We start from the raw sequence: 25,345 nt of genomic DNA on the forward strand, positions 1-25,345 counted from the left end.
ATGGGGAATTGGACAATGAGACTTATTTGTGTCTATGGTCCCACAGAAGGTTCTACTAAGGTAGAAGTGGAGGAATTTTTTGATGCCTTAGAAAAAGCAACTGACACAATAAAAAAGGAAAAGTTGGTCCTTGTTGGGGATCAAAGTAGTAGAGTAGGAAATGATTGTCAGACATACAAAAATATTTTGGTAAAATTTAGAGAAAAGAGCAAAGCTAATAATAATGGCAAATATCTTTTGGATTGGATTTCTGCTCAGGACATGGACTGGTTATTACTAACACCATGTTCCAACATAAAAATGTGCACAAATTCACATGGAAAGAAGAGGCAAGGAATAAGAAAAGTCTCATTGACTATGTTGTTGTTGATAGTGCTGTTTTCCCACTGGTGCAGGACACCAGAGTGTACAGAGGATTTGAAATTAGAAGTGATCACTATTTAGTCTTGAGCAGGATAAAATTGAATTTCATATTGAAAAGAATAACATGTAAGAAAGTTTTAAAGCGAATAAAAGTTGAGCAGCTCTTAGATGTGAACTGTAGACTAAAATACACAAATAAGATAGATATATGGGCAAATGAATGGGGAGAATGTCAGTTTAATGCAGCAAAATGTAAGGTCTTGAGGTTTGGGAAACATCGATGGGATGCTGCATACTCTATGGGAGGAGTTATACTGTAGGAAGTAGGGGAGACAAGAGATCTGGGGTTGATGACTGATAGAAACCTGAAGTTTAGGGGACATATTGCAAAGTTGGTAAAGGTAACACAGAGGATTGCTGCAATTATGAGGACACTGACCTGCAGAGATAAGAGGGTTATCATTCCGTTGTATAAGTCTCTGATCAGATTTGGTCCCCAGGATTTGAAGGGGATAAATTAACTGTGGAAAGGATACAAAGACGGATGACAAAGATGGTTTCAGGACTGTACAAGGATAGTTATGAGGATCGACTGAGGGAATGTGGACTGCAGAGTTTGGTGGATAGAAGAAGGAGAGGTAATATGATTGAGACTTTTAAACTGTTGAGAGGTAGTTACAGAGTTGACACTGGGGAGTTCTTTCGCTTGGTTGAACAGTGGGAAGGAGTGATGACAAGAGGCCATCCCTGGAAGTTACGAAAGGAAACTGTGAGCAAGAGGGTAAGGAGTAGTTTCTTTGTGTGGAGAGTGGTTGAACCGTGGAATGCATTGCTTGATGGAGTGGTGGGAGCAAGAATGGTCAATGAGTTTAAGGAGTGGTATGACAGACTTTATGTTCTTAGGAAGAACCTCCCACGATGAGTCTTTTGACTTCATGGAGGCCTGAATAATAATAATAATAATAAAAAATGAAAGAGTTTGAGAACAGGAACCAAACCTTGGAGAAAACCTTGATTGATTCAGCCAGAGAGGCATGTGGTGAGGTTGTCTGCAAGGATAGAAAAATCAGAACTCCATGGTGGATACAGGAAGTTAAAGAGACAGCAAAGAAAAAAAAGAAAGCATATAAAAAGTTTCTGGCAAATAAATCATGGAATTCATTGCCTGATGGAGTGGTGAGAGTGAGAATGGTCAATGAGTTTAAGGAGTAGTATGAGAGACTTTGTGTTTCTTAGGGGGGGGGGGACTTCCCCTCGATGAGTCTTGATAGACTTTGTGTTTCTTAGGAAGGACCTCCCATGATGAGTCTTTTGACTCCATGGAGGCCTGAATAATAATAATAATAAATCAGGTTGTGCTCTTAGAAAATACAGAGACAAATGTAAGAAAGCTGAACACTTTGTAAAACTAGCTAAACAAAAGTCATGGGAGGACTTTGGCAAGAACATAGAAAATAAATATCAAGAAGTGGCAAAATATTCTGGAGGTTGTTGAAGAAGCTTAGAAATGGAGGAAAGAGTGCTGTAAAAGGAGTTAAACATGATAAAGGTGACATGAAAACCAGAGAAAAAGATATCCTTGAAGTATGGAGTAATTACTTTGAAAAATTGCTAAACAAAACAAGCAGTGATAGTACAGTGGTACTAGGTATGCAGTCAGAAATACATATCCATAATTGAAGTAGAAAACCTCATCAAAGTCTTGAAATGTGGAAAGGCAACAGGAGTAGATGATATTCGACCAGAAATGCTGAAAAAACCCCCCTAGTATTTATATAATTTCATATATATATATATATATATATATATATATATATATATATATATATATATATATATATATATATATATATATATATATATGTATGATAATTCATTGACTCGGTTGAAATACATATTGTGAAATGAGTTGAATGACTTAAACCGAGAGTTAGGTAAAAGAGGGTTTAATAGTAAAACACAACTAGTTTCGGCTTATAACAGCCTTCATCAGGTTGCATTACAAAAGAAAAAACACTAAACACTGAAGGTTAAAAAACTATGAACAACATAGAGAGTCTCTATACATAATTAGTATGAAAACTTTGTAGTTGTATTTAAAGCTGATCTTTCATTTGTTGCATTGTTAGGAGAGTGCGTGCTTGCAGCATCATGTGAACGCCAGTAGATGATTACAGCTGAATGACTATCTGGGAGGTTGTAGCTCAAGTTATTATTTAGATGTTCAGGGTTGAGGATGATTTCCCTAGATTCTACTATTTTTCTCTCCAATTCCTCATGGCAACGAAAGATGTTTAGTAGATCTGTCTCAGCGGACTGTATGATTTGGGGTTTCATCATTAGGATTAGCCGAGAAAAGGATACAGCTTGATAAGGCACTGGTTCGCTGTCTCTTGTAAGCAATGTCCCTCATGTGTTCCTCCATGCGTAATTCAATAGATTTGTCTGTCTAGCCAAAATAAGGAATATCACAATCGCACCAAATTTTGTACACACCGGGAAACTAGGTGAAGAAAAATATCAGCAGACTATTGAGAAGAGTGAAAGATAACAGTGTAGTAAGAAAGGTTTTCAGTGTGTTACCCAGATATGATGATGATGAGTTGCAACAGAAAGCCAAAATCATGAATGGTATATTGATGGAGCTGTGTGAGGAGAAGGGAGTGCAGTTTGTGGATGTATGACATGTGTTTGAGGGAAGAATGAAATTATACAGGCGTGATGGGTTGCATTTAAATGGCTTTGGAGTAAGTGTGTTGGGGAAAGTGTTGCTAGATGAAAGTACAGTGTGTGATGCTTGCCAGAGATCAGAAGGAAGGGATGAAGATAAAAATCAGGAGAATGGTACTGAAGAGACAGCAATGCTTGGCAATGGAAACAGTAGTGGAGTGAGGGAGGAAGAGAGAACTCGAATACAAGAGGAACAGGGAAACGGGGGGGGGGCTCAGGTGGACAGGGAGACATGGCATATGAGACTGAATGTTGAAAGTGGATGTGAATGTGTTTATGAAGATGGAGTATATTGCAATGTGGGTGCAGAAGTGGTGACTGAGCAGGTATATGTGGTAAGTGGTGATCAAGGTGATTTGGCTGGTGTAGTGGGGAAATCACAACCAACATATGGCTTGGATAGGACTGGCTATAGGCCTAAAAATGAACTGTTGTGATTGTTTACAAATGCCGGAAGTAACAGAAATAAAAGGGGATGAAATGGTTTCAGTGATAGAGTTTATTCGTCCCCAAATCATTGGAATAAGTGAAACATGGTGGAATGATGATGGTATCGTAAAGGGATTAGAAATGGAAGGGTACAGTATTTTTTGCCAGGATAGAAAGGGCAGGAAAGGAGGGAGAGTGCTGCTGATGATAGCAGGGGAATTAATTCCACATAAGGTAGACAAGAAAGAGGTAACATGGAAGTTGAGAGGAAGATATGTTTAGTTCGATGTTGCTATAGGACTGGGAATGTGGAAGGTGGATATCAAGAAACGTATAAACAACTTGGATTGGTGAAGGGTAATTATTATGGGTTTTTTTAATTATGGCAATATAGATTGGAATGAAGAGATAGCATTTGAGAATAAGGAAAGTGAATTTTTCAAGTTCTTGAGAGATAACTATCTCAGGGAGCATGTAAAGAATGGCACGCGATGATCAAGAGTTCTAGATCTCATCATTTCAGCAGAGGAGGTAATTGTTAGAGGAGTTTCCCATTTTCCTCCAGTTGGTGAAAGTGATCTTGAAGTAATCACCTTTGTTGTGGCTAGTCATATGCAGGCTTTTGTGAAGAAAGGATATATGTGGAATTATAACTTACAAAGAAATACATAACAGCATCAATGTACAAATGTATCCCAAAGACCAAAATGCTGAATAAGGTTGATGTAAAATGGATCAATGTGGAGCTTAAGCATGAAATCGGAAAATAGAAAGTCCTCTGGAGGAAGTACAAGATGAATAATGGTAATCAATGACACAAAGAATATAAAGAACAAGCCAGGAGAGTGACTCAGTTAGTAAGGAAAACAAAAGTAGAGTATGAGCAAAAATTGGCAAATCAGGCTAAGAAAAACCCTAGAGAGTATTTTAGATATGTAGCAAGTAGAAGGAAGAATGATCATGGAAAGATGAAATTAAGGGATGAAAGTGGTAGAATGGTAACTGCTGCAGAAGACATTGTTGAGTTATTCAGTGATCAATTTATAAGCGTGTTTCATCCTGATCAAGGTGGAATCATAAGGAACTTAAGTGTAGAAGACATAGGAAAGGATAGCTTAATTGTGAGTGAGCAGCAGGTATTTGAGGAAATAAATAGCCTTGATGTTAATAAGGTGATAGAATTTGATGAAATATCACCACATATCTTAAGAGAATGTTCCAGGGAAACGGCAGTAGCTTTGGCATGCCTGTTTAACAAGAGTTATGCAACAGCTCAGGTTCCAAGGGAGTGGAAGGAGGGTAAAATTATTCCACTGCATAAAGGTGGTGATAAGGCTGTCACTTCAAATTATAGACCAGCCTGTATATCTGGAGTTGTGGTGAAGGTCCTGGAGAGATTGGTGAGAAGTGGGATACAGAAATGAGTTGATAACAGCAGTATTCACTGTGGTTATCAGCATGGGTTATAAGGGGATATCATGTTTCACTAACTTATGTACCATAACAAGGTGACAAATACCTTGGACAGAGGAGATGCATATACAGTGGAGTACTTGAATTTTGCAAAGGCTTTTGATCAACTGCCACATGACAAGTTCTTAATTAGATTGAAGGAGATGGGATTGGATAACAGACTTCTGTGTTGGATCAGTGACTGGCTGTCAGGTAGGTATTAGAAAGTTGTATATGGGGGTGCAGTATCTCGAAAGAGAATGGTTACCAGTGGTGTGCAACAGGGGTCAGTTTTGAAGCCATTGTTTATTAATTTGTATGTTAATGATATTGGGTTGGGTTTAACTAGTGATATCCAGTTGTTTGCAGATGATGCAAAACTCGAGAGAGCAATGCACAGTCAGGTTGATGTTAATGCCTTACAAGAGGACTTGAATAGATTGCATGAATGGGTAGGTAAGTGGAACTATCAGTTCAATGTTGCCAAGAGTAAGGTTTTGAAATTTGGTAAGCAACATTGGGATGCCCAGTATACACTTGGTGGGGAAACTTTAACAGAAGTAGAGGAGATGACAGTTCTAGGAGTGATGGTGGACAAGGACCTGAAATTCAGGGGCCATTGCACAAGTTGTGAAGACATCACATGGAATAATGGCAATGATGCGGAGAAACCTGACATACAGAAATAGAGAGGTTATGATTCCATTGTATAAGGCCTTGTATGGATTATTGTGCATAGATTTGGTCGCAGGGTTTTCATGGTGACGAGGATATGTTGGAAAGGGTACAGAGAAGATTCACAAAGGTAGTCAGTGGTCTTTGGAATGTGGAGTACGAGGACAGATTAAGGGAATGTAAGTTGCAGAGCCTCGTGAATAGGCGGAAGGGGGGAGGGATATGATTGAGACATATAAACTGGTCAGGGGTTGTTATTAGGTAGACATGAAGAGATTTTTCATAGAATTCGAGAAGGAAGTAGAACAAAGGGCCATTGCTGGAAACTCTATAAGGAAGTTGTGAGTAAAGGAGTGAGAAGCAGGTTCTTTGCATGGAGGGTGATTGGGGAGTGGAATGCATTGCCTGAGTGCATTGTGAATGTGGACACATTGAATCTGTTTAAGATGCGGTTTGATAAGCATTGTATGCAATAGTGAATACCTCCCACGATGAGGCTGTGACTCTGTAGAGGTTAGGTGTTGATAATGATGATGATAATAATAATAATAATATTAATAATAATAATAAATAATTTACTCACATCAAACTTTGCTTGATAATTGTAACTAATAACATCCATTTCATTCATGCGCATGGTAATACCAACTCCCCGACAACTGAAACACATAATAATGCTATATTAATAAATTCACATAAATATTAACATTTAAAAAAAAAATTTTTTTTATATAAATCAACAACACAAGACTAATCATTCAGTTCTCTATATAATTTTACTAATGAAAATTATTTTTAAATACATTTATATTTGTTATTATATTTTTATAAAATGTGTCAAACACAGACATATACACACACCAAAATGTGCACATGATGCACACCACAAAGATGGAGCAACATGGATAAGAAGTGCTAGCCATCAATTATCAATATTAAGAGCAGTATAAAACGCATTGTCTCTTATAGTATATGAGGAACAATGGGACTCTAACTCTCAGGACACACTCTGATATTGCATCATTTAGATATTGTTTAAATGTTTCCCATGCATTGTCGATATTCTTTCTATCCATCAACTGTTCCCATTCCACTGAACTTAGTATACCCTTAGTTGATCATAATTGCATGCCTTGTAGGTTCAGCATATAACCTTTTCTGAATAGAACATTCATAAACTTATTCACTTCCCAAGTGAGTACCACATGATCACTGTCACCAACTGGAGACAGAATAGTTACATTTTAACTGAAATATCTGCCCTCTGACACTATAATCAAATCTAACACACTATCACCTTGAGTTTCCTCTGTCACATGCTGCAGAAGTTGTCCTCAACAGCTCAATAAATGCATTTTCATTCTTCTCATGAGATTCTACTGCTACCCAATCAATATTTGGATAATAAAATTCTCCCATTATGATTACTCATCTTGTCTGTTTGGTGATGCATTTATTCATCATTAACAATTGATCCACCAGGTCTCTAACAAAACTCCACTGTGTAATTGATCTTGTTAAATTTCGCCTTACAACAGATGGCTTCAAACTCACTGCCACATGAAATGCTATTAGTAGTAGTACTGCAATGATTGGTCTCAACTCAAACTGGATTCAAGTCATCATAAAATTCTCCCATTATGATTACTCATCTTGTCTGTTTGGTGATGCATTTATTCATCATTAACAATTGATCCACCAGGTCTCTAACAAAACTCCACTGTGTAATTGATCTTGTTAAATTTCGCCTTACAACAGATGGCTTCAAACTCACTGCCACATGAAATGCTATTAGTAGTAGTACTGCAATGATTGGTCTCAACTCAAACTGGATTCAAGTCATCAGATATCATTAGTAGCACACCCCTTCTCCCCTATCCTCTCTACCCTTCCTAAAAGGAGTATATCCTTACACTCAATACCAGTTAGTATGTCTGATTCTGATAGCCAGGTCTCATTAATGCCTATAATCTGAGGTTCCAACATATTGACTAAGGCAAAAAATTTGACCATTTTGTTTCTGATACTCTTAGCATTCGTGTAGAGACATATTAATCTACTTGCATGTTCTTTTGCACACTCTTGTCTGCATGACACAGTTGGACAACTTGCAGATCTCTAATCTTCTCTTGTATATGTAGTCATCTTTGCACACATTTCATGGGCCCAGAACAGATGAACACAAAGTTGAAATCGTTCTCTGCTAATGAACATTTCCATGACAACACCCATTTCCATCATTAACACAATTATATGACATTGTTGCTCACATTCTCACCTTAGATATGAAAGATATAAGAAGCATAGATATGAAATAAATGATGTTTTTGTTAAACTCTGTGTAACATGCATCTAAAGGAATATCAGTTATTAATGTCATTATTCTAATTATTTTCAAAGTTCAGTCAGCAAAACTTCCCGAAGTTGACGTCTAAGACTATTATAATCACCTGTATTATAATTCCACATAAGTTCTTGTCTCTTTGATACTCCTGCATATCTATTCATTTTCCATGTTAAAACAATATGGTCACTCTCTCCAACTGGTGGGAGAGATGTCATCTCAGTTATTATCAACTCTTCTGATGCTATAACCAAATCTAAAACTCTTGTTCCCTCTGTTACATGTTGCCTAAGACATTTGTCCCTCAAGAATTCTAGAAATTCCATTCCACTATTGCTACATGCATCTTCCTCTCTCCAATTTATACTACTGTAGTTAAAATCTCCCATAACAATCATTCTTCTTGCACTTGCCAAACTTAGCTGTCTAAACATCTCCTGGTCCCCATCCTCCTTGCTCCTGGGTCTGTAGCACACCCCACTAAATATCCTGTCTTGTCTACCTCTACCTCACACCATATGCTCTTAAAATCATTTGTCTCACTTCCTTCCAAAGCCTCCACTCTTAGAGGACATAGATCATCACTTATCATAAGCAGTACCCCACCACCACGCTTTCCCCTCCTATCCTGACGAAAAATGCAATACCCAGCGACTTCTATTCCTGTTATTATATTCCCTTCTGTCAACCACGTCTCAGTGATCCCAATACTTTTTGGCCAGGCTGATGCTATCTGCGCCACCAATTCCTCTCCCTTATTCCGGATACTCCTGGCATTAGTATAAAGCATATAAATGCCATTGTTTCTATACCCAGCATTATCCCTTCCTGACTCCACTGGGCTCAGTGTTACCTGATGTTGTCTCCCTTCTCCCAAGTATCCATTCCCACAAGAGGCCACCCCTGCTATCATCGTCCCTGGGACACACTGACTCTTTCACAACAGCAATCTCTTCAGATACCTACGTCCTTCTTCATTCAAATGTAAACGGTCTCTCGCATACAATTCCTCTCTTTCCTCAAACGCACTCCAAGCATGCACATATACCAGTCCTCTCTTGTCACACATTCTTGCTATTATGCCATTCAACATCACTGCTTTTCTGCTCAGCTCATCATTATCATACCTAAGCAACACACACACTATTTTTCCTCTCTCTGTCTTCTTCCGTACAGTCTCAAGCAAAAATTCTTTTGCTGATGATGCAAAGTTGGGTAGAGCAATAATGAGTGCCCAGGATGTCAAAATTTTGCAAGATGATTTGGATAGTTTGGAAAACTGGGCTAAGGAAAATGTATGTCAATTTAATGTGACAAAGTGTAAGGTTATTCATTTTGAGGTGAAAAGATTAGCAGCAGTACATCACATTGGTGGAACCGTACTCCAGGAGTTTGATGAGGCCATGGATTTGGGAGTGTTGGTAGATAGGGAGTTGAAGTTTAGGGGGGGGGCAGATCGCAAAAGTGGCTAAATCAGCTAATTAATCACTTGGTTCCTGAAAAATACTTTAACAAGCAGAGACAAACAAGATATTTTTCCTCTGTATCAAGCCTTGATAAGACCCATCTAGACTACTGTTCCCAGATATGGGTGCCAAGGTTTCTTCTTGATGGGGAGGAGGTTGAGAGGATCCAGAGACGAGTGACCAAGATGATAGCGGGTCTACAGAATGAACCTTATGAGAACAGTTGTGGTATGCAGAAATTGGTTGAACAAATTGAACAAATGTGGGTTGCAGAAATTGGTTGATAGGTGGTAAAGGGGTGATATGATTGAGACATTCAAATTACTGCAGGGTTTCTATAAGATTAATTCAGAAGGTATTTTTAAAAATAGGACTGGTGTGGGAGGACTAGGGGCCATACATGGAAGATGGGCAAGAATGTGGTTAGCAACGGTGTTAGAGCTAGGTTTTTTTACTTGGAGAGTGGTAAATGATTGGAATAAGCTGCCAGAGTCTGTTGTGGGTGCCATGACTGTGAATGAGTTCAAGGCGAGGTATGATAGATACTGTGTGAATGTCGAATAGTTGTTCTTGACATGATATTAGGGCCTCCCTCGAGTCTGTGGACTCCTTGGAGTTACCCATAATAATAATAATAACATGTGCACGCAGGTACTACAAAAAGCAAATGAGGTAAAAGAGAGAAAACAACTGTTGTTCCTAAAGTCCTAATTGTGCTTCCTAGTGGGCTATATTTGGTTGTTTTGGCTGTTGGGCTGATGTCCTCATGATGCAAGTCTCCCAAATTTGGGGCAGTCTCATGCACCCAAATTTGTTGAAGTTTGCAGCATTTTTTTAGAGCTCAGGCTGATTCTATAAACAATGTTTCATACTTAAAATTGCTGCAGTGTATTACTGTGGCTTTTTCCCAACGTATTCTGTGGCAAGTATCCGCAGCACGGTCTGCAAGCCCAGAGTGGCAGTACTGGTGAAAACGGATGTAGTCTTTGTGTTTAGAAATTCTGATATTTACTGTCCTGCTTGTATGGCCAAAGTAGGACAGTTTACAGCTGCAAGGGACCTGGTATACCCCAGATAGGTCTAGAGGAAGTGGTTGGTCTTTGGTGGAGCAGATAAGGGATCCCAATTTTTTATATCATTTGTAACAAGAAGTCAGGTCATATTTTTTTAGGACTTTGGTTATTTTTTCAGAGGTGCCCCGGATGTAGGGAATGTGTTCAGAAATTCTGATATTCGCTGTCCTGCCTGTTTGGCCAAAGTAGGACAGTTTACAGCTGCAAGGGACCTGCCATAGAATACATTTTTAAAAAGCCACAGTAATACACAGCAGCAAGTTTAAGTATGAAAGATTGTTTATAGAATCACCCTCAGGTGTAAAAAACGTTCCAAACCTCAACAAATTTGGGTGCATGAGACTGCCCCAAATTTGGAGACTTGTATCATGAGAACATCAGTCAAATGGCCAAAACAACCGAATATACCCACTAGGGAGCACCATTAGGACTTCAGGAACAACAGTAGTTTTCTCTCTTCTAACTCATTTGCTTTTTGTATTGCCTGCGTGCACATGTCATATTTGTATGCTCCCATGAAGATGGCATTGTGACATTGCTGAAATATAGGAAGTATTTATGAAAGTTTCTTTTAATTAATATTCCAGTATATGTTGTAAATTCCTTAAATAATTTAATAATCATGTGGTGCCAACATATAAGCCTTTCTACAAGTGTGAGCAAACAAAGTTTGTACCTGAAAGTATCTTTAGGACTGGGGTAAGGTGGTACAACACCGGGCAACTCGTTGCAAAGGTGGAGCAAGCTAACATCACTCCTATCTCAGTATCTCCCATAATGCAAAACACATCTCGTTGCAGATATGTATAATGTTATGCATTAAGGGAAGGGCCACTCAGACTAGTTTCAACCTTTATTGAGGTCTCTTCAGTGGGAGCCAGGACCTGGCTTCCACTGAAGAGACCCCAGTCCTGAAGATACTTTCAGGTGCAAACTTTGTTTGTTCACACTTGGATAAAGGATTAATCTAAATTTATTATAGTCTAACCAAGTGAAAAATAAACTTTCAACATCTTTCTCTAAATCGAGAGTAATTTAATAAAAAGGTGGCACACCGTTTGGCAACTCCTATAGGTAGAGATGACCTTGCTAATGCTTTTGCCTGGTATCTCCACTTGGGCCTTTCTCCCACAGAAGAGACCTCAATAAAGGTCAAAACTAGTCTGGGTAGTGGCCTTTCCCTTAATGCATAACATTATACATATCCGCAAGGAGACATAACATTATACATATCCGCAAGGAGATATGTTTTGCATTATGGGAGATACTGAGATAGGAGTGTTGTGAGCTTGCTCCACCTTTGCAACGAGTTGCCCAGTGTTGTACCACATTACCCCAGTCCTGAAGATACTTTCAGGCGCAAACTTTGTTTGCTCGCACTTGGATAAAGGATTAAACTAAATTTATTATAGTCTGACCAAGTGAAAAATAAACTTTCAACACCTTTCCACAAGAATCCATTGATAGTATATTCATGGTCAACATTTGATATGATTGCCCTTGAGAACCATAGGGTTCTTTCCACTTGGGTGACAGAGTGACCCATCTGTCTTGCACTGATAACACATCAATGATCAAAGTCACTAAGATCACCACATTTACCCATGTTCATCGATTTCAATATACTGTTAGGAGCCCTGATATCTGCCTATTTACCATCTGCAGTCAGTTTGGATACGTTCTGTGCACAGGAAAAGGATGCCAGTGTCAACTTCCCATCATCCCTATTTCTAAAGTTTTGTCCATTTAGTATACAAGATTGAGACAAAAAATTTTCCAATACGTGATAAGTAGGGGAAAAACAATAGGTCGTCCCTTGAAGTCGTGTAAGAGTTTGGCTAGTAAAGGTGCACAGACTAGATATTTTGCTACAAGAGTAGTGAGTGCAATAAATTGTAACAGTTAGTTGAGTGCCCTGACAGTGAATGAATTTAATGAGAGGTATGGAGAGAGGTATTTATGTGAGTAATGGTTAACTAGATCTTAGACACTTTAATGCCAGCATACTTATTGAGATTAAGTGCTCTGTGGTTGATGCCAATTCTAAAAAATAGTCTCAGAGACAGATAGCAACTTTTATGCAGTAGAATTTTCTTTTTTCCATTTAATCCTGCGTGAAAGTATGTCCAGAGCTTGATCAGCCCGATCTGACTTTCCAATTGATGACCACAAATGTAGTTATTATTTTCTTTAAGATAAAAGTTAATACAATTTTCTCCAAAGTAAGGTAAGCTGCAGGGATGCAAGGAATCTTATGTGCTTCAGGATGTGCAAGAGGATGAGGCTTATCGTTTGGAGAATAATGAAGTTGCCAGATGGATGTGTAATTTGATAGTGGCATCAAGATTTTGGAGACATTTGGCTATTTTTGCCAAATGTCTCTAAAATCTATAGTGGATGGGAATATTTTTGTGATCTTGTGTCTGGTGTGAGAGGGATTGTAAAGTATGCATTAATTTGTCATTTATAGGAGTTCATGAACATATTTTAACATTGTCTAAAAATTGTGTCATGGAGATAACAGCCTTATGTGACAAGATGTGTTATTGGAATAAATAATCGTCACTCTGTTGTACAAGTGCTTTATGTAAAAAATGGTTGAGTATTCTTTTCTGTTTAGAGAAACCTAAACATACTGGATGATACTTACATAAGCAGTCATATTATCAATCCCAACAGTATGGTATCCTTAACACATTTACACATAAAAGCTATAGTTATTTGTTTAATTATTTATTTTATTTTTCTTGTGTTCTTTATACCACATTTTCTTGGATTTAGCAAAGGCATTTGATAGGGTGCCACATGATTAGCTGATATTTAAGTTGCAGCACATGGGTTTGGATGTCAGGTTGATCAACTGGATTCAGGATTAGCTGTCCGATAGGTATATCAGAGAGTTGTGTATGGTGGGGCAATTTCAAGGAGGCAGAAGTGTTACAAGTGGAGTTCCACAGGACTCGGTACTGGGACCTATATTGTTTAACCTTCATATCAATGACATTGTCAGTGGATTGCAGGGGGATATTCAGTTGTTTGCAGATGATATGAAGCTGGGAAAGGTTATTAGTAATAGTGCAGATGTAGTAGCGTAAAAATAATCATAATTTAAAATTCTGAATATTTTTACAAATTGTTTATGTTAGCATATGGGAATGGATATTTGGGAGAAGGGAGACGATGTCAGGTAACACTGAGCCCAGTGGAGTCTAGAAGGGATAATGCTGAGTATAGAAACAATGGCATTTATATGCTTTATACTAATGCCAGGAGTATCCGGAATAAGGGAGAGGAATTGGTGGTGCAGATAGCATCAGCCTGGCCAAAAATTATTGGGATGACTGAGACGTGGTTGACAGAAGGGAATATAATAACAGGAATAGAAGTCGCTGTGTATAGCAATTTTCGTCAGGATAGGAGGGGAAAGCGTGGTGGTGGGGTACTGCTTATGATAAGTGATGACCTATGTCCTCTAAGAGTGGAGGCTTTGGAAGGAAGAGAAACAAATGATTTTGAGAGCATATGGTGTGAGGTAGAGGTAGGCAAGACAGGATATTTAGTGGGGAGTTGCTACAGACCCAGGAGCACAGAGGATGGGGACTAGGAGATATTTAGACAGCTAAGTTTGGCAAGTGCAAGAAGAATGATTGTTATGGGAGATTTTAACTACAGTAGTATAAATTGGAGAGAGGAAGATGCATGTAGCAATAGTGGAATGGAATTTCTAGAATTCTTGAGGGACAAAACCTTAGGCGACATGCAACAGAGGAAACAAGAGCTTCAAGAATTTTGGATTTAATTATAGCATCAGAAGAGTTGATAATAACTGAGTTGACATCCCTCCCACCAGTAGGAGAGAGTGACCATATTGTTTTAACATGGAAAATGAATAGACATGCAGGAGTATCAAAGAGACGGGAACTTATGTGGAATTATAATGCAGGTGATTATAATAGTCTTAGACGTCAACTTCGGGAAGTTTCATGGAGGGAGCAATTGGAAGGCCGGAATATCATTAGTGCGTGGAAAATTGTGAAAGAATATTTGTTAGCAGCAATGGTAAGTTGTATAGCACGAGTGAAGAAGAGGACACAATTTGGAGTAAAGTGGATGACAAACAATATTAAACAGGAATTGCATGCGAAAAAGAGGTTATGGAAGAGATATAAGGAGATGGGTGAAGAGAAGATGCATGAAGAATATAAGACACAGGTCAAAAGCATGACTAGTGTGGTAAGGAAAGCGAAACTGGAATATGAGAGGAGATTGACCCTAAGATCCAAAGAAATCCTAGGGAATTTTTTAGCTATGTGGCCAGTAGGAGGAGAAATGACTGTGTAAGAATGATATTGTGGGATAAAAATGGGAATAGAGTGACTGATGCAGAGGACATAGTGGAATTGTTCAATGAACACTTTATTGGGGTATTTCATCCTAGAGGAGTCAAATTTAATGCTAGAGGAATAGGGCTGGTTCGAGGTTTAGAGGTACAGGAGGAGAGTGTGTTTCAGATACTGAGTACTCTGGATGTCAGTAAAGCTGTGGGACTGGATGGTATTTCACCATGAGTTTTGAGAGAATGTGCTAGGGAACTGACAGTGCCTTTAACCTGGCTTTTCAATGAAAGTCTGGCTTCGGCAAAGGTGCCCAGGGAATGGAAGGAAGGTAAGATTGTGCCATTGCATAAGGGTGGTAACAGACTGGAAGTGTCTAATTATAGGCCGGTCTGTGTGTCATCAGTAGTTGTTAAGATCTTGGAGAAAGTAGTGAGGGACCGTGCAAAACAGAATTGGGCAGATGAGGGTAATGTTATCTGTTAGAGTCAACATGGATTTGTGAAAGGGTGCTCTTGTTTTAGCAATATGCTAGCCTTTTATAATAAAGTTACAAGAACATTAGATGAGGGAAAGGCATATACTGCAATTTTCTTAGACGTAGCAAAGGCATTTGACAGGGTGCCACATGGTAAGCTGATATTTAAGTTGCAGCACATGGGTCTGGATGTCAGATTGGTCAACTGGATTCAGGATTGTCTGTCTGATAGGTATCAGAAGGTTGTGTATGGTGCAGCAGTTTCAAGGAGGCAGAGGGTTACAAGTGGGGTCCCACAGGACTCAGTACTAGGACTTATATTATTTAACCTTTATATCAATGACATTGCCAGTGGATTGAAAGGGGATATTCAGTTGTTTGCGGATGATGAGAAGCTGGGAAGGATTATTAGTAATAGTGCAGATGTGGTAGCCCTGCAAGAGGATTTAAATAAGCTAGATAGATGGGCAAATGAATGGTTGTGTCCGTTTAATGCAGCAAAATGTAAGGTCTTGAGGTTTGGGAAACATCGATGGGATGCTGCATACTCTATGGGAGGAGTTATATTAGAGGGAGTAGGGGAGGACAAGAGATCTGGGGTTGTTGATTGATAGAAACCTGAAATTTAGGGACATATTGCAAAGGTGCTGAAAGTAACACAGAGGATTGCTGCAATTATGAGAAGGACACTAACCTGCAGAGATAAGAGGGTTATCATTCTGTTGTATACGTCTCTGATCAGACCACACTTGGATTATTGTTCTCAGATTTGGTCCCCAGGATTTGAAGGGGATAAATTAACTGTGGAAAGGATACAAAGACGGATGACAAAGATGGTTTCAGGACTGTACTAGCATAGTTATGAGGATCGGCTGAGGGAATGTGGACTGCAGAGTTTGGTGGATAGAAGAAGGAGAGGCGATATGATTGAGACTTTTAAACTGTTGAGAGGTGGTTACAATGTTGACACACTGGGGAGTTCTTTCGCTTGGGTGAACAGTGGGAAGGAGTGATGACAAGAGGCCATCCCTGGAAGTTACGAAAGGAAACTGTGAGCAAGAGGGTAAGGAGTGGTTTCTTTGTGTGGAGAGTGGTTGAACCGTGGAATGCATTGCCTGATGGAGTGGTGGGAGCTAGAACGGTCAATGAGTTTAATAAGTGGTATGATAGACTTTGTGTTTCATATGGGGGACCTCCCCTCGATGAGTCTTGACAGACTTTATGTTATTAGGAAGGACCTCCCACGATGAGTCTTTTGACTCCATGGAGGCCTGAATAATAATAATAATAGTAATAATATTAGTTTTGGTTTCATAATACGTATTGTCAGCACTTGCAATGTGCCTGTTATTGATGTTATTTTGCCAAAATGAAATGTGAAGCATTTTAAAAAAAATTATGTACTTACTGGATTTGGATAGTTATGCTACTTTCAGAAATTTCATTGTAGTTTAAAATTATAAAGTGTTGTGTTTCATAAAAACATTCTCATTATGCTAACGGATGAGTCAGCCATTATACCTAACTTCTTGCTTGCCACTTTCACGGAGTGCGCATGCTCGCCGAGGAGGTTGATTGTGTGATTGACAACTGACAAGGAGAGCGTTCAGGTAGAAAAAAGAAAGCAGGCTGGCAGATATTTAGATTAGGTGGAAATTAAGTTTTTTAGGTGACAGTTAGAGAATGATTAATAGTTGATTCCGAAAAAGGAATCATAGAACTATGAAGTTTTAAAGTGGAAGACTGTCAATAAGTATTGGTAAATAAAAAAAGATATTGTAATTGACGTTCTAAAGGAATTGAAAGTTTATTTTTCACTAGGTAAGACTATAATAAATTTAGTTTAATCCTTTATCCCAGTGAGAGCAAACAAAGTTTGCGCCTGAAAATATCTTCAGGACTGAATATGTTGTTGTACTACCTTTGCTATGAGTTGCCTGGTGTTGCTTGTATGAACACCATATTCAGTCCTGAAGATATTTTCAGGTGCAAACTTTGTTTACTCTCACCGGATAAAGGATTAAACTAAATTTATTATAGTTCTAAAGGAATGTTCAAAGATACGCTAATTGGAAGATTAATAGTAGATTCTGAAAAGGGAATCGTAGACCTGTGAGTTTTTAAAGTGGAAGAATTAAGACTGTCAATAAGTATTAGTGAATAAAAGAAGATATTGCAATTGATGTTCTAAAGGAATGTTCGAGGAAATGCTGATTGGAAATTTCATTTGTCTTATGGATGCCTGATCTAACTGTTATTTCTACTGGAAAAAGGAGACGGAATTTAGCAACTTAGAAGAAACCTTTTGCTGGTACAAAAAATTAGCAAAATTGAACTGCATGAAGGGAGAGTATTTATACTTCAGTGAACTCAGAATGTCTACACTTCAGAGTCAGGAAGAATCAATGTGTGCTATAAGAGGGTGATGAGAAAGTATCCTATGAAAAAAGAAGAAGAGAGTCATATCTTCGGAGAAGAGCCTTAACAGAGAAACTGGCTATGAACATTTTGTTATGGTGTAAACAAAGTGTTTAATCTAGTGGATGTGATGAAGTATATGTTAAACAAACCAGTAATAGAATAAGTTACAGAATGGGTGATCACTTAAGTGAAAGTTTATTTTAAAAGGCCTTGGATCCAATTAATTTTGTAATTAGTTATGTAATTTTGTTTGAAGTGTATATATATTGTTTTTGTTTTATTAACACGTTTGCTACCACTCTCCTCTGGCAGAGTTTGTTACCATAAGGCAAGCCCTTTCACTTCTTCAAGGTTAGTACGAGTAATCTCCTAGCCGGCTTATCAGACAGAATTTTGTTTCATACACAAACTACGAGTAATCTCGTAGTGCATAAATTAAAATAGAAATAAATAAACGATGGGAAACACATTATTATTGTCCTGTGTGCCAGGAAAAACCACCATTGTGCGTGGAAAATTGTTTTAAAGTGTACCATTCGTTATTTGATTTATAAATTACAGGTTAACTTGTACCTGGCATAGGAGGTCGGTAATCGACATACGAGTATATTCGTAGTTGGCTTGCAAGGTGCATATATAATATACTATACTTTTGCTGAAATTATTTTCCTTCTACCAAGCCCCCTGATGTGCTCTCCACGTTACTCACAAGCCAAGGGTCTAAATTAAGGTGCTTATAGTACGGGTTAACTCGTGCTTGGCATAGAAGGTCGGTAATCAACATACGAGTATATTCGTAGTTGGCTTGTGAGGCTCATATATAACATACTATATTTTGCTGAAATTATTTTTCTTCTACCAAGCCCCCCAGACATGCTCTTCACTTGATTCACAAGCCAAGGGTCCAAATTAAGGTGCTTATACTATGGGTTAACTCATGCTTGGCATAGGAGGTCAGTAATCGACATACGAGTATATTCATAGTTGGTTTGTGAAGCTCATATACCAACTACGAGTATATTCGTAGTCAGGCTCGGCTGGTGGTGTGTGCGAAGTGTGCGATATACACAGGCGTCACAGAAGAAAATGTGCCTAAAAGATGTCTAAAACTATGAAATAAGAGTTTAAACGAACAACGAATGGTACACATAATTATGAATGTACATCGTCTTCCGTTCGGGCCCCTTCAGATCTTCCCGGAAATGAACAAATAAATTCTGAAATTGTATCCTGGACCTGATTATATCACTGTACTTTTTGATTAAAATTTATGAAAATATACCTAAAATAGTTCTTTATTTTTTGATGTATCATAAATCAACTTATGATTAATTGTTGAGTTCCATTTAAGGGCCGGATCACATGCATCCGATCTGATTAAAATCCAGATACTAGACAAAAAAAACAGCCTCCGTGTGCTGTGACAATAGAGTTATGATGTACTGTGACAGGATTTCACTAAAATGAAAGCCAGATGAGTCCTTTTAGCAAAATTAATGTAAAGAATATTTGAATAAATCTCGTAACTTTATATTACTATTTATATTATTTTGAAAATTTATATAACTTGAAAAAATGTGTATAAGCAGGACTAATCTGTAGGTAACATTATACTGTAAAGCAATTTTCATTTGTTTTTCATTTCCTGTTTGTTTTATTCAGATTTTATTAAAAAAAAACTTTTTTGGAAAGGTGCCGAACATTAATCGCACACACAAGAAAAATACTATGCGCCGGTCCTGCTCATAGTTGGTAGCGAACGTGTTAAATGTCTAATTTTTGTTTTTTGGTCTTGAGTCAGTGATTTTTATGGCTTCTGAAAGAAACAATACAAAAGTCATTGCACTGATCGGAGTGAACCCTTGTGAAATAATAAACACTCGGTAAAATAAATAATCACTTTTTAAACAAAATGGCACAGTCTACAGGATTGGTTGTGACTTAATTTTATTTTAGACTCCAGAAAGTAAATCTTGACTGAAGTAAAATGGCTACAGGAGATAGTAATTCTAGTTGTGAAGTTTCTTTAGTTAAAGATGAGGAATTTTTTAAGTTAGTTAATCCAACTATAGTAATATCTTATTTCTCAGGAGATAGTAGTGAATGCGTAGAAAGTTTTTAGATATGCTGAAAAAATCAGAGATTTAGGAAAATGGTCAGATTTTCAATTGTTAATTATACTTTGTAATAAATTATTGGGCAAAGCCAAAACATTCTTAAATATATCCCCTTTGCTGAGAGACACTGATAATTATGCAACATTTAAAAGTTTGCTAATATCAGAATTTTCAAGTGTAAGAGAATCAGTGCTTCCAAGGTAACAGGGAGTCTGTTTCAGAGTATTACTACAGACTTTGGAGCATTGCTCATACATTTAATGTTTCATCTGAAGAGAGATCCTCTTTAGAATGGTTGCTGTTGAATCAGTTTAGGCATGGCCTTAAAGATAACTTGAAAGAAACAGCATACAAGAAAAGGTTAAAAATATTGAACAATATTTTGAAATTGTTAAGGAAAAGGAAGAGATACTTAGAGATATATTTCATTCCACAAATAATAAACATGTAAACTCTTTTCGGTATAATGAAACTCATTCTCCTAACATTGTGGCTACAAATAAAGTGACAGGAAGGAAAGTTTCAAAAATTAAAAGTTGCTAAGAAAAAGAAACAATCTAAGAAAATTTCTGTAAATCTAACAGAAAATGTTCCAGAATCTGTGTCCAAGGTACAATCACATGATTTGGGAAAATTAGAGGAACTGAAAATATATCTTAGTGAAGAAATAGAAAGACGACAGGGAACAATAGTAAAAGGACAGGAACGTCTATTTAAGATGATATCTGATTTAACAATATCCAAGTCCTACAGATAATTAATCTTTCTTTTGTAAATTTAATGGTATTGACAGGAATAAAACATCTCAAAAGAGATATGCTGCAAAATGCTTTAGATTCAATAAACCTGGTCATTTGGCTAAAGACTGTTATGTTAGGGATAAATCTTGTTTTCAACATAAGAAATGTGAGAATAGAGGAAAATCTGGAAATAATTATTATTCCAATATCATATGGCAAGGACAGAAATGTCAAACTACTCATTAGACATGGGTAAAGCTAGAGGCAGCTCTAACCCTGAAAGAGAGTTTGATGTAGCATAAGGATTTATTCAAGGTTCTACAAGGATTTATTGAAAATGTGCCTTGTGAAATCTTACTTGACACTGGCGCACATATTTCACTCATTTTTCATAAAATTAATAAATTGTTTAATAAAATTAAAACTCTAATTCCAAACGAAATGGCATTGTTATTTTAAGTTATTCAATTAAACTGAAGGGTATATTTGAATCAGAAATTTCAGCTGATAAGCAAATAAATGCTTTTATTTCAATTCCTTGTTTTCCTTTGAAAGTTTGTCATCCTATAATAAATTTAGTTTAATCCTTTATCCAAGTGTGCGCAAACAAAGTTTGTACCTGAAAATATCTTCAGGACTGAGGTAAGGCAGTACAACACCTGGAAACTTGCAGCAAAGGTGGATCAAGCTCTCAACTCCTAGTCTCAGTATCTCCCATGTGCTGTGCATTATGGGAGATACTGAGACTAGTGGGACTAGTTTGAATAAAAAGAGTATAATTATAGGAGATACTAAGACAGGAGTGTTGGTATCTTGCTCCACCTTTGCAACGAGTTGCCCTGGTGTTGAACCACCTTACCCCAGTCCTGAAGATACTTTCAGGCGCAAACTTTGTTTGCTCACACTTGAATAAAGGATTAAACTAAATTTATTATACTCTAACCAAGTGAAAAATAAACTTTCAACATCTTTCTCTAAATCCAGAGTAATTTATTAAAAAAGGGTGGCACACCATTTGGCAACTCCTATAGGTGGAGATGACCTGCGAATGCTTCTGCCTGGTATCTCAGCTTGGGCCTGGCTCCCACTGAAGAGACCTCAATAAAGGTCGAAACTAGTCTGGGTAGTGGCCCTTCCCTTAATGCATAACATTAGACATATCTGCAAGGAGATGTGTTTTGCATTATAGGAGATAATGAGACAAGAGTGTCGGTATCTTGCTCCACCTTTGCAACGAGTTGCCCTGGTGTTGTACCACCTTACCCCAGTCCTGAAGATACTTTCAGGTGCAAACTTTGTTTGCTCACACTTGGATAAAGGATTAAACTAAATTTATTATACTCTAACCAAGTGAAAAATAAACTTTCAACATCAAAATATTATTATTATTATTATTATGGGTGACTCCAGGGAGTCCTTAGACTCATCGAGGGAGGCCCTAAACATCATGTCCACACAACTATACGACATTCTCACAGTATCTATCATACCTTGCCTTGAACTCGTTCACCGTCATAGCACCCACAACAGACTTTGGCAGCTTATTCCACTCATTTACCACTCTAAAAGTGAAGAACCCAGCTCTAACACCCCTGCTAACCACACTCTTGCCCAGCTTCCATAGGTGTCCCCCTAGTTCTCCCACCACCAGTCCTGATCTCAAAAATATCCTCTGAATTAATCCTATAGAAACCCTTTAGCAATTTGAATGTCTCAATCACATCTCCCCTCTTTTGTCTATCAACTAGTTTCTGCAACCCACAAATCTTCAACCTGTTCTCATATAGTTCCTTCCATAGACCTGCTATCATTTTAGTCACTCGCCTCTGGATCCTCTCCACCTCCTCACCATCAAGAAGGAACCGAGGTGACCAAATCTGGGCACAGTAGTCAAGATGAGGTCTTATCAAGGCTCGGTCAGAGGTACAATAACTTGGTTTACTTTTCTTTCAACATTCTTATCACCAAGACATTTTGCAAATTTTTCAAGACAGGGCTTAACAACTTCCTCTCCATTAGAGAAAGGCTTGTGTTTTTTAGCCAACACAAAGGCAATTGCATAAGACGCCTCCAGCATTGCCACACTTTCACAACTTAGTTTCACAAATATATTTTGTCCCTTTTTTATTTCTTCCTTTTTCTTAACCATATATTCTTTCCGCAACTCACACCCAGGAACTAACTTCAGTTTTTCTTCTAATTCAGCTTGATGTTTTCTATAGTGTCTGTTAAGATCATGTCTTCTATTATCCGAGAGAGTGCTTTCACAAACAATGCACAACGGTTTTCCTGAAGGACCCACAATAAATAAGAACTCATTTTCCCACAGTTCATTAAACTGGTGCATGCTATCACCTGCTTTTCTTCTGCTCATTTTCTTTTGCAAACAAATGGGTAACTGACTGTAAAAAAAAATTATTTCAAAAAGTAAAGCTTATTATTTAATAATTTATTTAAATTATTTTATCGTTTTAAACATTATGAACATTCAAAAACAGTTCTACAAGTTTAAGATAAGATTCCTGTTTTCATGAAGGCCTAATACAGTTCTATAAGTTTAAAAATCATACATATATTTTTTTCATACAGAGTTTTCGTCTCTCTCTCTCTCTCTCGTAATATATTATGTCCAATGAAACACGAGATCGCTTCCTGCCATAAAACAGTCGATCAGCTGGCAATCACAAACACAACCCAAACATCCTCATTACAAAAGATTTGCTGATGATCAGTTAAATTTTAGGAATAAACCTACTATACATACATAAAAAGGAAAGATTGCTTAAAAAAAAAACATAAAAACACACACATACAAATACACCGAATAATTGCAGGTTTCAGTAATCAGCAAATTAGGGGAGCAGGCAAGAACTTGACATACGCGTTCAAAATGAAAAAATTTATTTTTAAATTTACAGAAGTATATTAAGACTTCATGAAAACAGAAATCTTTTCTTAAACTTAAAGAACTGTTAATAAAAACATATAAGTTCAAAAACACAGAATTCTTTACTCACATCGAATCAGAAGTTCATCGAACTTCTTTTTTGAGTAACTGGTGATGCATGTCAGCATTTGTCGGTGCCTGTTGCTTCCCGATCAAACAAGTATAATAAGTGTACACTCTAGAATTTAGTGGTAGGTTAATTGTGTGTTTATATATTTATATATATATATATATATATATATATATAAATCACATACATGATTTTTTAAAATTTTTCTCTGGGGTTCAGTGTGCCACTTGCGCCATAGGTCGGCCATCCATGAACAAGAGGCTTTGATGCTCTGGATTTGGTGATAACTTTGCAAGATGTATTTGTTAATGAAGTGTTGACACTGCCACCAGTTGGTAAGTGATCATGAGATACTTATTTGGGAAGTGATGAAACAAGAAAAGGTTACTGCCAAAAATGGATACATGTCAAAGTATAAAGCAGATGATTATAGGAAGCTCTATAGTAAGTTAGCATCAGTATGTGGGGTCGATGAGCCGAGCAGAAAAGATGTTGACAATGCATGGAGACTCACAAGGCAGTATCTGAAAAAAGCAATGTATGACTGCATACCAAGGGTTAAGCGAGTAAACACAGTAGGAGCAAAATGGATGAACAGTGAAATCAAGCAAGCAAGCTGTGCTGGAAAAGAAAATGTTGTGGAGGTTGTACAAGACAATTGGTAATAAAGTTACAAGAGCATTAGATGAGGGAAAGGCATATACTGCAATTTTCTTAGACTTGGCGAAGGCATTTGACAGGGTGCCACATGATAAGCTGATATTTAAGTTGCAGCACATGGGTCTGGATGTCAGATTGGTCAACTGGATTCAGGATTGGCTGTCTGATAGGTATCAGAGAGTTGTGTATGGTGGAGCAGTTTCCAGGAGGCAGAGGGTTACAAGTGGGGTCCCACAGGGCTCAGTACTAGGACCTATATTGTTTAACCTTTATATCAATGACATAGCCAGTGGATTGCAGGGGGATATTCAGTTGTTTGCGGATGATGCGAAGCTGGGAAGGATTATTAGTAATAGCGCAGATGTGGTAGCCCTGTAAGTGGATTTAAATAAGCTAGATAGATGGGCAAATGAATGGGGGTGTCAGTTTAATGCAGCAAAATGTAAGGTCTTGAGGTTTGGGAAACATCGATGGGATGCTGCATACTCTATGGGAGGAGTTATACTGGAGGAAGTAGGGGAGACAAGAGATCTGGGGTTGATGATTGATAGAAACCTGAAGTTTAGGGGACATATTGCAAAGGTAGTGAAGGTAACGCAGAGGATTGCTGCTATTATGAGAAGGACACTGACCTGCAGAGATAAGAGGGTTATCATTCCGTTGTATAAGTCTCTGATCAGACCACACTTGGACTATTGTTCTCAGATTTGGTCCCCAGGATTTGGAGGGGATAAATTAACTGTGGAAAGGATACAAAGACGGATGACAAAGATGGTTTCAGGACTGTACAAGGATAGTTATGAGGATCGGCTGAGAGAATGTGGACTGCAGAGTTTGGCGGATAGAAGAAGGAGAGGTGATATGATTGAGACTTTTAAACTGTTGAGAGGTGGTTACAGGGTTGACACTGGGGAGTTCTTTCGCTTGGTTGATCAGCGGGAAGGAGTGATGACAAGAGGCCATCCCTGGAAGTTACAAAAGGAAACTGTGAGCAAGAGGGTAAGGAGTGGTTTCTTTGTGTGGAGGGTGGTTGAGCCGTGGAATGC

The 25,345-nt window shown here is 37.9% G+C and overlaps 1 protein-coding gene across 1 annotated transcript in view; it reads right to left on the reverse strand.

Annotated features, from left to right (window-relative positions):
- LOC150092471 (uncharacterized) overlaps positions 1–25,345 on the reverse strand; it is a 340,631-nt gene that overhangs the window by 136,329 nt on the left and 178,957 nt on the right. Inside the window, exon 3 of the mRNA XM_090415136.1 lies at positions 6,233–6,308. Coding sequence (XP_090271262.1) covers positions 6,233–6,308 — 76 coding nt within the window. The remainder of the gene's footprint in view (positions 1–6,232; positions 6,309–25,345) is intronic.

Source organism: Typopeltis vanoorti, chromosome 26 (assembly GCF_054136105.1).
Source record: "Typopeltis vanoorti isolate ZY-2024b chromosome 26, IOZ_Tvanoo_1.0, whole genome shotgun sequence".
Lineage (NCBI taxonomy): Eukaryota > Metazoa > Arthropoda > Arachnida > Uropygi > Thelyphonidae > Typopeltis > Typopeltis vanoorti.